Source organism: Microcaecilia unicolor, chromosome 9 (genome assembly GCF_901765095.1).
Source record: "Microcaecilia unicolor chromosome 9, aMicUni1.1, whole genome shotgun sequence".
Classification (NCBI taxonomy): Eukaryota; Metazoa; Chordata; class Amphibia; order Gymnophiona; family Siphonopidae; genus Microcaecilia; species Microcaecilia unicolor.
The window spans coordinates 87,271,569-87,285,085 of NC_044039.1; the positions used below are offsets into that span (position 1 = coordinate 87,271,569).

General features: G+C 46.6%; 1 protein-coding gene across 2 annotated transcripts in view; it reads left to right on the top strand.

Moving 5' to 3' along the window:
* Positions 1-13,517, top strand: part of ARHGAP11A (Rho GTPase activating protein 11A) — a 151,647-nt gene that overhangs the window by 40,971 nt on the left and 97,159 nt on the right. For both annotated transcript variants that reach the window (XM_030214991.1, XM_030214990.1), the window contains exon 5: positions 11,691-11,947. In XM_030214991.1, the coding sequence (XP_030070851.1) occupies positions 11,691-11,947 (257 nt within the window). The remainder of the gene's footprint in view (positions 1-11,690; positions 11,948-13,517) is intronic.

The window sequence follows — 13,517 nt, forward strand, 5'->3', positions numbered from 1 at the left end:
CTAATTAACTCTTGGTATATCAACTGTCTTTTTCTTGGAGAATTTAAACCCTTAACATTCCAGGTAATTATTTTTAGATCTGATAGCATCTAACTCCCTGAAGTAGAGAAAGGCCTGGACCAAAGCATATAACAGCACCTGTAATAGAACCTTCCCCACTTACAGATATAGAAGAAGAATAACACCTCCCACCCACCCTCCACCTCCCCTACCCCAACAGTGTGTTCCATGTGGGGAATGTAGAAAAAAAAAAACTTCCCACACTTACCCACATTAATCTCCCAACAAGGTCAACAGCCTCTCTCACAGCTCGATTCCCTGACTTCCCTTCATCCCTAAAATAAGACCCTCCAGTTCAATACAAGTGCATCTTCCCTCTCACTTCTCTGGGTGCACTCTCATCGTGAAAAACAAAACCTTAGTATTGTCCCAGATCATGTCACAGATCGTGTTGTCGTCTTTCATGGTTTCTTTGCTTTATTGAAGACTTGTTTCCATTGATGAACTTTATCCCGCGCCTTGCTGGCCGCTGTTGTCTCCTCAGCTTCCGTCTCCATCAGGCCCGCCAGTTGAAGGAGTTGTTTCGCATCCGCTGCTGTGCGTACTCGGTGTGATTTGCCTGCTATAACAAAGCAAAGGGCAAATGGGAAAGCCCATCGATATTTAATGTTGTGTTTGTTTAGAGCGTCCAGTATTGGGTTCATCTCTCTACGCCATTGCAACTTATATGCTGATCTTGATACACCGTTATCAAAGTGTCATTGTACATCAGTTCTTTCTGCTGGCGTGCTAAGGCAAGTAATTTCTCTTTTTCAGAGAATTTCCAAAACCGAACAACGATGTCCCTTGGTCTGTTGGTTTGCGGATTACCCAGTGCTCTGTGGGCCCTCTCGACTTCTGGTAAAGGCGTATCCGGCTGCGCCGCTAGGAGTTGTCCACAGATCTCTTGTACGATTTTCAGGACCTCTTCCTGGGCCCCCCCCCTTCTGGCACACCGCGAAATCGCAAATTTTAACGTCTACTGCGATTTTCAATGTCGTCTAGCTTATATTGTAGCTCAGACATCTGCGTTGTAATTCCTTCTTCTTGTTGATGCATTTGTTGTACTACTTCCACGTGCTCATCCATCCGCACTTCTAGATCTTCAATACGGGTACCTACTTCCTTAAGTTCACCTCGTAAATTATCAGTGCGCTCTACTATGTCCGCTTTCATGTGAGCTATGTCCTTTCTCAAATCCATAAGCAAACGAGCAGAGTGTGACTTCCCCACACTGCCTGTGTCTTCTTCCGATCTTTCCGACTCGAAATCTGAGGCCTCTTCGAGGTGCGAGGAGACATGGCGCGAAGGTGTTTTAGATGTACGCTGGCTGCTGCGCATCGCGCTTTTCGCCTCTAAGTTCTTCAATTTTTGCGCCATGTTACCTTCTCACCTTTCGATCAAGGTTCTGTCAGCAGGAGAGAATCAAAGTTTGTCGTATTTACTGCTAAAGTTCGCTATTTTAGCTGGATTGTTCGGGAGCTACAAAATCAGGCTTCCATCGAGGACAGTGACGTCACCGGAGTCGAGTTTTAATGTGTTACTAGGACCTGAAGCAGTGGGAAATAACTAGGTAGGGGGATCAGTTTGCTTACACACAATTATCCCACTATCTTACATTTTTAGATCAGCTAAGTCTTTACTCGTCTTGGACGTAAATTCGGGGATTTTTGTCTTGGATGTAAATTCGGGGAAGGCCGTGTATCGATCTCTGCTCTTATTTGACTCTTATACAAACGGGACCCACCCCTGTATTACAATATCCTGATACATAAGTGGAGCCAGGACTCGTGGATTCCACTGGGAAGTGTTAATATGCATGTATTGATTAGAAGGATTCCCATAATGGTGTAGTGTGTTAATCTCCTTGAATGTAAGTTTCATATACTTCATTGCGCTTATGTCTCACAAAGCCAGCATTCTCAGGGGTGACTCCCAGATCCACTCTGATCCACTTGGGGCTTCTGCTGCATGTTCCATTTTAACTCTACTGGTTTTTGGTTTCCTTCCTTTTTATTCCCAATATTTCCAGTGCCGTTTCTCTTCTTGATACTGACTTTTCCCAATCTCCTCTCTCTGAAACCACTGCATATCTTAGGACCACATTGCTCACCTTCTGCTTTCATCACCTCACCATCCCCTTTATCTTCTTCCTTCTTCTCAACCCTCGCGCTTCAACATTTTCTTCCTTTCATTCAACCGTCTCCATTCTGTTTGAGTTCATCTCATCTTTGTTGCTGTTGTCATGCCTCTTCTACTCTTCTCTGTACTCTCTTGCCCCTTCTCCTGCTCTCTGCTGGGGATATCAATCCCAATCCTGGTCTTTCAAATCAGCTTTCACCCTACTTGTGCAGGTCACATCACAATGTCTCCAAACATATTTCTGTTCCTCTCCGTCACCTTCTTTGCCTTTTCATGTGCCCTGTGGAATGCCTGCTCTGTCTCCCAACAAGCTTGCCTACATCCACAACCTCTTTATTTCTCGTACTCTCCATCTGCTTGCACTAACTGAAACTTAGTTTTACCCTGAAGACTCTGCTTCAGCTGCTGCCCTGTGTCATGGAGGTTTTTTTCCATAAATTGCGCCTGGTTAGCCGCAGAGGTGGTGTTGTGTTGCTACTCTCACCCTCTTGTAGATTTCAACCTCTTCTACCTCAGCCTCACTGCTTTTCTACCTTTGAAGTCCACTCTATCTGTCTATTCACTCCTCGACCTCTCGACCTACTGATAAAGTCCCTTTCTTCCTTTCTTACTAATTTAGACTCCTGGGTTTCCTTCTTTGTCAAACCTTCGTCTCTCTCTCTCATTGTTGGGGATCTTGACATTCATGCTAATGAACCTTCTGACTCTTATGTCTCTCAGTTTCTTGCTTTAACATGTTCTTTAAATCTTCAGCTGTACGCCACTACCCCTACTCACCAGAATGGCCACTTTCGTGATCTTGTCTTCTTCTCCAACTGCTCACTCTCCAGTTTCTGCACCTTAGTTCTTCCCCTCTCTGACCATCACCTGATAACTTTCACACTTAATCTTCCTCCCATTCCCAGCCAATCTCCACCAATACATTTAGAATCTTCAGGCTATTAACCTTTGTACTCTCCACCAGTGTTTTATCCCTCTCCAAGTCTGTCAATGAGACTGTCTCTTCCTATAATACTATTCTTTGCTCTGCTGTGGATACTCCTCCTTCTCTCATTCCCTGTTCTGTAAGGCGTACCAAACCTCAGTCTTGGCTGATGACCTAGAAGAATACTCTACCTAGGTTCATGTGCCTGACCTGCTGAACACCTTTGGCTAAAATCCTATACCTATGCTGACTTCATACATTTCAAATTCTTGCTGACCTTCTTCCGGTCTGCTCTTTCATTTGCCAAACAAGAGTACTACATCTATTTGACAAACTCTTTTGGCTCAAACCTTCAATGTCTCTTTGCTGCACTGAACTCTATACTCAATATTATTATTATTAGCATTTGTAAAGCGCTACCAGACGCACACAGCGCTGAACACCTGATACAAAGAGACAGTCCCTGCTCAAAGGAGCTTACAATCTAAATAATAGACAGACAAGACAGTTACGGGTGAGGGAAGTAATGGGTGAGAAGGGAGGAAGGGACAAGGGGAGGGCAATTGTGGCTAGGATCCAAAAGCAGCAGTGAAAAGGTGGGTTTTCAGCATAGATTTGAAAACAGGTAGAGATGGAGCTAGATGAATAGGTCCAGGAAGTCTATTCCAGGCATAAGGTGCCGCGAGAGAAAAGGAGCGAAGCCTGGAGTTAGCAGTGCCTTCACCTCCAACCCCCTCCCCCCCCCCACCACCACCACCACCTTCACTTTCTCTGTCAGACTATGGCTGAGCGCTTCCATGACAAGGTTCACAAGATTAACCTTGAATTCTCAACCAAGTCACCTCTATCTCTTCTTCCCCCTGTCCATTCTGTCAACCCTCCTTCAACCCCTGCATCTTTTCTTCCTTTTCTGAAATCACTGAGGAGGAAACTGCACATTTTCATTCCTCCTCCAAACTGACTATCTGTTTCCTCTGATTCTATTCCCACCCATCTACCCAGCACTACTGCTATCCTTTCTATCTATCATATCCTCAATCTTTCACTGTGCTGCAACTGTTTCTGATGCCTAGTTACGCCACTCTTCAGAATCCTTCATTGGACCCTACCTTCCCATCCAAATATCGCCCCAGCTCCCTCCTCCTTTTTTTATTTAAGCTACTTGACTTTCGTTTGTCTCAAGCTATTCTTGATCCACTTCAATCTGGCTTTCACCCTCTACATTCAGCTGAAACAGCCCTTGCTAAAGTCCCCAGTGAACTGTTCCTGACCATTCTGTCCTCATCCTTCTCTATCTGCTGCTTTTTGTTTAGTCCAATATCCCAAACTTGCAACGTTAACAGAAGGAAAAGATATAAATATAATGAAAGAATAAAGTGAATAGTTGATCTGACCAAGAAAGCAAAGAAGTTGAGAAATCAATGGGAGTAAAAAAACAAATTGTCACAGGAAAGAACCTAATCCAGAGTATGTCCAACTGAATGGGTGGGAAGAGAAATCCACTGTTTCAAATTAAGATTGGATATCATTATTAAATACGAGTTTACATGTGGGTGATATGGACAATCAACATGTATATTAAAATCACCTAAAATTAAAAGATTTGAATATTCCTCAGCGACCCTCCAGACCGGTCAAGAAGCTTGGGGTTATGTACGTCTACCAGCAGAGGGAGACTGAGAACACTAAAACTTAAACCAGAATAAGCTAGCAGCCAACCCCCAAGCAGCCAGTAAATCTCAGTCTCCAGCAGAGGGTAGACATGCAGCCTGAGCAGTCAGTCTGGTCTGGTAGGATTAGATTTTCTTAACTAATACCCTGTACTTGGAATTATTTTTGGTTGAGTGCTTCAAGAAAAGCGGGTCCAGTGGGATTTAGCCGGTGTGTGGCTTATTCCCCGGCTGGCCTTTGGTTAGGCAGCCATGTGCCTCGGCTCCTGTTGTGACAGGAACCTTGAGAGCCATAACTTCTGGCAGTTTGTATTATTCCCCTGCTGGCCTTTGGTTAGGCAGCCATGTGCCTCGGCTCCTGTTGTGACAGGAACCTTGAGAGCCATAACTTCTGGCAGTTTGTAGCTTTGAAATTCTCTTTCTGAACTTTCTGCCTGTTGCCTCGGCTCCTGCTATGGCAGGAACCTTGAGTGCTTAGTCCCTGTCAGCTCTTAGCAACTGGGCTTTTGTTGTGAGTGTAAAAAAAAAAAAAAGTGCTTGGCTGCTTGGCAGTGCTTGACTGTGTTGTTTGGGAAGCTGACAGAGAGGCCTGGGGATTTTGAGCAACTTTGAGAGAGCTGGGATGTTAGGGTGTACCGCTTTAAATTCACAATGTCGGTGGGAAAGCCGTCGTGCTGCCGTTCTTGTGCGCGAAGGGGGATAGACACGCCAGGAGCTCAATGCAGGTTCTGTGGGGAGCCTAAACAGCCTGATTCTTTGCCTCTGGTACTAGCTGCGGAGGGTTCAGGTAGCGGTAAAGGTTTGCCCGGCTCTGACTTGTCCTCTGGGTCCGTAGCGGCGGTTCCGATTTTGGCGGGAACCGCCGCCATCTTGGATTCGGGCGCCACGGGGGTGGCTGCTCACCCGCTGATGGAAGGTCCGGGGCAGAGTGCTTCCAGGCCTCCGGAAGGTGCGGGGGCCATGGGGTTTCCTCCGGATTTTATTTGGGCCATGTTTCAGGCCTGGTAGTCAGGCCCTAATCAGTTAGAGCCTCTGAAGGGAGCAGGGCCTCTGGTTGCTAAGTGACAGCGTTTAGATTGGTCTGAAGAGCCAGATTTGTTTTCCTTGCCTCCCTCAGACGACGAGGGTAGTCTGCTGGGGGATGAGTTCCTAGGGGACAAGGTTTCTGAGGAGGAGGGGCCTTTGCCAGGTGAAGACCCCTCGGTGGTGCGCATTTTCCCTAGGGATGAGCTTCCTGAGCTGTTTGAGCAGGTAGTGTCCACGCTTAGGTTTGATTTGCCTGAGCCAGTGGTAGCGGACGCTAAGCAGCTTGACCCTTTAGTTAAGGGAATTCGGCGGGCAGCGCGTACGTTTCCCATGAATTCGGATCTCAGCGATATGATCGTCCAGGAGTGGTCCTCCCCAGATTCTCCTTGTAGGGTGTGCACAGCTATGGCGAGACTGTACCCTATTCCGCAAGGGGATAAGGACTCCTTTAAGTCTCCGACAGTGGATGCTGTGGTGACCACGGTTACCAAGGCTACGGCTATTCCGGTTGATGGGGGGGGGCTGCTCTCAGAGATCCGCAGGATAGGAGATTAGAGTCTTTCATTCGGCGCAATTTTGATCTCTCGGCATTGTCACTTCAGGCCGCTCTGTGCGGCGGCCTAATAGCCAGAGCGTGTTTCCGTTGGGCTGAAAGTCTTTTGGATGGCCCGGCCTTAGAGCTTCCTTGGTGCAAGAGCTAGCCAAGTTAGAGATGGGCTCGTCCTTTTTGGCAGATTCTAGTTATGATCTGCTGAGAGCATCTGCTAAGAATATGGCATTGGTGGTTGGAGCTCATCGGGCTCTTTGGCTTCGTGGTTGGACGGCGGATGCAGCGTCTAAGTCCAAGTTATGTTCTCTCCCCTTCAAGGGGACCTTGCTGTTTGGAGAAGAGTTGGATAAGTTGGTTCGATTTTTTTCAGCGTACTCAGCCCTTTCGCGGAGGTCGGCGAGGAGGCCGAGACGAGCCAGGGGGAGGTCTGTCCTCGGGGCGTGCTTCACAATGAAGGTGTGCGGGTCCAGTCTCTGGTAAGGGTGGGGGCTCGTTTGAGTCAATTCTATCAGAGGTGGACCCATATCACATCAGATTAGTGGGTACTCAAGGTGGTGCGAGACGGGTACGCGCTAGAATTCGAGACTTTCCTTCCAGATTTTTTCCTTGCCTCTCCGTGCAGCTCTCGGGTCAAGGCCAGGGCGATTCGGCAGACGCTTCGTTGGTTGATAGATCTGGGGGCTGTCGTTCCCGTGCCGGTTTCAGAAAGGGGGACAGGTTGTTCGATTTATTTTGTGGTCCCCAAAAAGGAAGGTTCCTCTCGGCCTATTCTAGATCTCAAAAGGGTCAACGAGGCTTTGAAAGTTCCCTCCTTTTGCATGGAAACGTTGCGCTCGGTCATAGTAGCAGTGCAGAAGGGGGAGTTTCTCACATTTTTGGATCTGTCAGAAGCCTATCTTCATATTCCCATTCGGGCGGCGCTTCATCGGTTTCTCCGTTTTGCGGTTCTGGGACAGCATTTTCAATTCTGTGCGCTGCCGTTCGGTCTGGCTACGGCGCCTCGTACCTTTTCCAAGGTTATGGTGGTCGTGGCGGCGGCTTTGAGGAAACAAGGAGTGTTGGAACGTATCTCGACGATTGGCTCATTTGTGCCAAGTCCCTTCAGGAGAGTGTGGATGCGACGGCGAAGGTGGTAGCTTTCTTGGAGTGGCTTGGCTGGGTGGTGAACTTGGTCAAGAGTCACCTGGAACCGACTCAGTCCCTGGAATATCTGGGGGTTCGCTTCGATACGGCGAAGGACCAAGTGTTTTTACCGGCAGTTTGAATTGCCAAGATGCAGTTATTGATTCGCCAGTTTTGCGCCAAACGGTTCCCGTCTGCTCACTCTTACCTTCAGATTTTGGGACTCATGGCGGCATCGATAGAGGTAGTGCCCTGTGCCAGGGCTCACGTGAGGCGGCTGCAGGCGGCACTGTAGGAGCGGTGGTCTCCTCAGACTCAGAGCTTGGAGAAAAGACTGCGCTTGCTGGATCCGGTTCGTCTCAGCCTGCGATGGTGGCTTCACACGCCGAATCTGGAAAAAGCATGCCCTTGGATCCTCCGGAGTGGACGGTGCTAACGACGGATGCTAGTCTAGCAGGTTGGGGGGGGGGGCGCATTGTCTCGGAGAGGTAGCTCAGGGTCGGAGGAGGAGGCCTTGTGGTCCATAAATCGGTTGGAAACTCGGGCGGTAAGGTTGGCACTGCAGTCTCTTCAGTGTAAGCTCCTTGGAGCAGGGACTGTCCTTTTTTGTTAATCTGTACAGCGCTTCGTAACCCTAGTAGCACTCAAGAAATGTTAGGTAGTAGTAGTAGTAGTAGTAGTATCTTCTCGAAGGCAAGGCAGTTCAAGTACTGTCCGACAATGCCACGGCGGTGGCGTACGTAAATCATCAGGGGGGTACCAAGAGTCGAGAGGAGTCAGAGGAGACGGCGGAGTTAATGCGTTGGGCAGAACTTCATCTTCAGAGTCTCTCGGCAAGTCATGTAGCCGGAGTAGACAACATCAGTGCGGATTTTCTGAGCAGGCACACGTTGGATCCAGGAGAGTGGTCGCTACATCGTCCATTGTTCCGTCGCCTAGTGAAGGAGTGGGGTCTGCCGTTGATAGATCTCATGGCCTCATCAGACAATGCTCAAGTACCCAGGTTTTTCAGCCGGCGGCGAGATCCGAGGGGATCGATGCTCTGGTGCTCACGTGGCCCCCTCACCAGCTGTTGTACGTGTTTCCTCCTTGGCCCTTGATAGGACGGATAGTTCAAAGAATAGAGCGGTACGCCGGGACAGTAATTCTTGTGGCTCCAATTTGGCCTCGTCGGCCTTGGTTTGCCGATCTAGTACGTCTGGCGATAGGCGCTGGTGGAGTCGGTGGTGTTGGTGCAAGATCCGATCGTGATGCCAGACCCGTCTCCGTTCTCGCTTACGGCCTGGCTCTTGAAAGGGACAGGCTGAAGAAGAAAGGTTTTTCAACTAAGGTGATTGATACTATGTTGCAGTCCCGTAAACGTTCCACGTCCTTTGCTTATGTTAGGGTGTGGTGGATCTTTGAAGGTTGGTGTAACGATCGTTCTTGTTCACCTTGGACCGCTTCCATTCCGGAGGTGTTAGAATTTTTACAGGATGGTGTAGACAGAGGTCTTGCTCTTTCCTCTTTGAAGGTGCAGATTGCGGCTCTGTCCTGTTTTTGGGGAAGGATACGGGGAGTCTCCTTGGCGTCTTCCCTGGATGTGGTTCGGTTTTTACGTGCTGTAAAGCTGATTCTTCGTCCTCGGCAGCCGGTTATACCGCCGTGGGATTTGAACTTGGTGTTGGAAGTCTTGGTAGGGCCTCCCTTTGAGCCTTTGGTGTCGAGTACTCTTAAAGATCTTACTTTGAAGTCGGTGTTTTTGGTGGCTATTACTTCGGCGCGGTGAGTTTCGGAGTTGCAGGCTTTGTCTTGTCGTGCGCCTTTCCTGGCTTTCTTGAAGGAAAAGGTCTCTTTGAAGCCTGTTTCATCGTTTTTACCCAAGGTAGTGTCGTCTTTCCACGTAAATCAGGACATTTCTTTGCCAGTACTGGGAGATAAGTTGGGAGATGCGTCTCAGTGCCGTTTAGCCAAGTTGGATGTTCGGCGAGTCTTGAGGGTTTATTTATCCAGGACTCGGGAGTTTCGGTCTTCAGATAGGTTGTTTGTGTTGTATGGCGGTCCAAAGAAGGGAGCTGCAGCTTCTAAGGCAACTCTTTCCAGATGGTTGAAGGAGGCGGTTTCCTCAGCATATTTGATCAAGGGACGTAGAGTGCCTGACCAACTGAAGGTGCATTCGACCAGGGGAGTAGCTTCCTCCTGGGCGGAGAGAAGTCTGGTGCCGCCTCAAGATATTTGCAGGGCGGCGGTCTGGTGCTCGTTGCATTCGTTTGTGAAACATTATAGACTGGATGTGCAGGCTAGGGAGGATGCCAGTTTTGGTGCGGCAGTGTTGACTTCTGGGATGCAAGGTTCCCGCCCTTAGGAGTTGTACTGCTTTGGTACTTCCCAAGCGTCTTGACCGGTCTGGAGGGTTGCTGAGGAAGGTGAAATTAGGTCTTACCTGCTAATTTTCTTTCCTCTAGACCCACCAGACCGGTCAAGAACCCTCCCGCTGTGTACATGTTTCTTTGTGGTGAGTATGATTGGCAGAGTTCTGGTGTTCTTATGGTCTGTGTTGCTATGGCTGAAAGGTATCTAAATTTCAAGTCTTGCTATACATATATTTCCTCTGCATTTCAGAGAGGGACCGTAGCGCTGTGGCGTTCAGTCAGTTGAAGCACATTTTTCATGTTTTTTGTTTGAGTACAGAGTTCTTTGACCTTTCGGGGTTGTAATTGTTTATTGGTTTCATTTGTTTTCTGCTTTGTTAAGGATTTACTGGCTGCTTGGGGGTTGGCTGCTAGCTTATACTGGTTTAAGTTTTAGTGTTCTCAGTCTCCCTCTGCTGGTAGGTGTGCATAACCCCAAGCGTCTTGACTGGTCTAGAGGGTCTAGAGGAAAGAAAATTAGCAGGTAAGACCTAATTTCACCATGCACTGTAGCCTCATTAGTAGCTTGAAAACATAAATCCCACCAAGCAGCAGTTAGAGATGGCGGACTATAGAACAATAAGAGATACGAAGGTGATGAAGCTGAAATTTTCAGAATTTGTATTTTTGGATTTAAAAATGGGGAAGAAATGTCAGTAGAATATACAACAGCTAAGCCACCCCGGGCCTTAAAACCTCTAGAGATATTAAAAAAAAAAAAAAAAAATCATACCCAAGGAGAAGGCAATCAAATAAGACTCCTCACCCTTTTTCAACCATGTCTTGGGTGAGACACAGTAATTCCATTCCAAATGCTTGAATAAGGTCCTGAATCAGGAAAGATTTGGAATGGAGCGACTGAGTGGAGGAGTGGCCTAGTGGTTAGGGTGGTGGACTTTGGTCCTGGGGAACTGAGGAACTGAGTTGGATTGCCACTTCAGGCGCTGTGACTCTGGGCAAGTCACTTAACCCTCCATTGCCCCATGTAAGCCGCATTGAACCTGCCATGAGTGGGAAAGCGCGGGGTACAAATGTAACAAAAAAAAAAAATTAACAGGGTAGCCGATATCGAAGACAAGGTTGTGAAAAAAACATTAGAAGATCTATTTAATATAATAGGGCATACCTGAGAAGGAGATCTGTGCTGTGAAAGGGGCACTGGACGTTGTCCCCAGAAAACTAGAATAGGTAGTTTAACGGACAATCTAGCTGGTTAACAGTGATTTTCTATCCTGCTGACAGGGCAAGTGGTTATATGATCCCCAGTTTGATTATTGGCCAACATGTGGATCACTAGTTGATCGCTGACCGCCTTGGGCTAAATATTGGCTCAATATCGCCTGGTTCTATTCTGATAAGTGCTTTTGAATATCAGATTGTTTGTTTTAAACATAAATTCTAGGCTTCAAATTTAAGGTTGATTATTTAGCGAGGCAAAAATATCCACCTAAGTAGAAAGTACTTTTTAGACCCAGGTGTGGTATTGGCTTTCTTACTAGGAAGGAGCATGAGGTGGCTGTTGGGAATATCTGTACTGCATTGTCTGCATGAAGGAGAATTGATATATATTGGCCAGGAGCTGAGAAATGGATTGTAGATGGAGGCCATTGTATGTCAGTTGGTTCATTCCTTATTAGGGTGGGAGTGTATAGGCTGAGGCAAGGTAGTACTTTCCAGCTGTATCTCTCCACTAGCAGCATAACTCTGGGTCTTAGATTGGATGTTCAAGGAGATATGAAAGCTATATCACTTCAAAAATAGCCTCAATTCTCCTAAAATTGTAGTTATAGTGTGCTTGACTTATTGTTTTTGTTTTTTTTTCTTAGAGTAAATTAGACCATGGTGACAGGTGCCTAGCCACAGCAGCCCCTTGTGATGTAGCAGGCCTTCTAAAGCAGTTCTTCCGAGAACTGCCTGAGCCTATTCTTCAACCTGATCTTCATGAGGCATTTTTAAAGGCTCAACAGCTGGGTGGTGAGGATGAGAGGAGCACTGCCACACTTTTACTCTCTTGCCTGCTTCCTGATACAAACATAGAGACACTGCGGTTTTTCTTCAGTTTCCTCCACAATGTAGCACGCAGGTAAGCAGACTACAACCGTTTCTTAATGGGTCTTTTACTCCCCAAATTAAAAACGTTTTCATTGACAATACTCTGTGCATGTTAAGGGTGCCCCAACTTCAGCATTGTTTTGCTTTATATTGCCAATAAATTATGTATTTTGTAGTATTTTGCTTTAATTGTTGAGCTTTAATTAACTGCTATACATTTTATAGAAATTACTTGTAATGTAGGTACCAAAGGTGAACTTACGAAAAATGTAACTTCTTTCTGTTGAGCCCTAAATCTTATCTTGTATGTAGTAATGAAGTAAGAGATTGCTTTTTCACCATAAGTTCAGAACACAGTTTTTTGACTTGGTTCTCAGCCCATTCTTTTGTGATCCTTTATGAGTTTGTTCTTTTAGGATATCTACAATGAGTATTTATACAAATTTTATCCAACAACCGTTACATCATTAACACTCAATCTTTATTAAATACGTTTATATGTTTTCTTCTATTCACATTGTTGTTCATATCACTTAAAACTCAAACTACCAACATACACACTCACTCATCTCTTATACAATAGACAACTATTTATGTTCTAAAATAACAGCATTATTCCTAAAATGCTCCAATAATGTAAACACACCAGAACTACTTCCTCGAGATCTCTAATGGATCACACAATAATAGTAAATTCACCCCGAAGAGCTCTTCATTTTAAGCTCACTTTCATATCCCAGTCTGATGCTTCATTTCATACTCCGAGGTGAAGTGGTGTTGAAATAAACTGTCTTCAAACTCGTATTCCACACGATCTTGGTGTTCAACAGTCCCTGGTGGTCTTTATTCAAAGGATGAAATAATCCTTCCTCCTTTTTTAATACATGGAATATGTCTGGTCTGGGCTTCCAGGATGTTATTTTTGAACTGCATCCATTCCTGATGTAAGTTTTTGATCTATGCAGCTCCTGTTTTTTTTTTTTTTTTTAATTGACCATTTTTCTCATTTTCTCATTGTCTCCTTTCTGAAAGGTAAATGTTAATGTATTGGATTTCCTGTCTGTACTTACTCCAGAGCTGATATCAAATTTGATGATATTATGAGCACTGTTATCAAGTGGCCGCTGATTTTCCATTTACCCAATCAATACCAGGGTAATTGAAATTACCCATTATTCTCCGAGGACAAGCAGACTGCTTGCTCTCACTGATGGGTGACGTCCACGGCAGCCCCAGGATCAGAAGATCTTCCTAGCAACAGAAGTTTGCTAGCTCTCGTGAGATCCGCATGCATCGCGCATGCGCGACAATCTTCCCGCCCGCTACAGCGTGCTCCTCAGTCTCTCTTTTTCCGCGGTCAGAACGGACATGTAGTGCTCATTCACGGCTCAAGAGAGGCCCCCGTCGTGTTCTTCGCTGTTGTTTTAGTACCTTTTCGGCTTGTTCTTCGCCTACCAGCTCTACACGAGCATCCACATGCGGAACAATGTGCGGCAGCTGGCGGACTTGGTTGATAAACTCCCATCGGAGCAGGCCAAGCCTTTTCAGGAGGTGGTCAGGCAGCTGAAGGCATGTAGGAAATTCCTGTCCAGGGGTGCCTA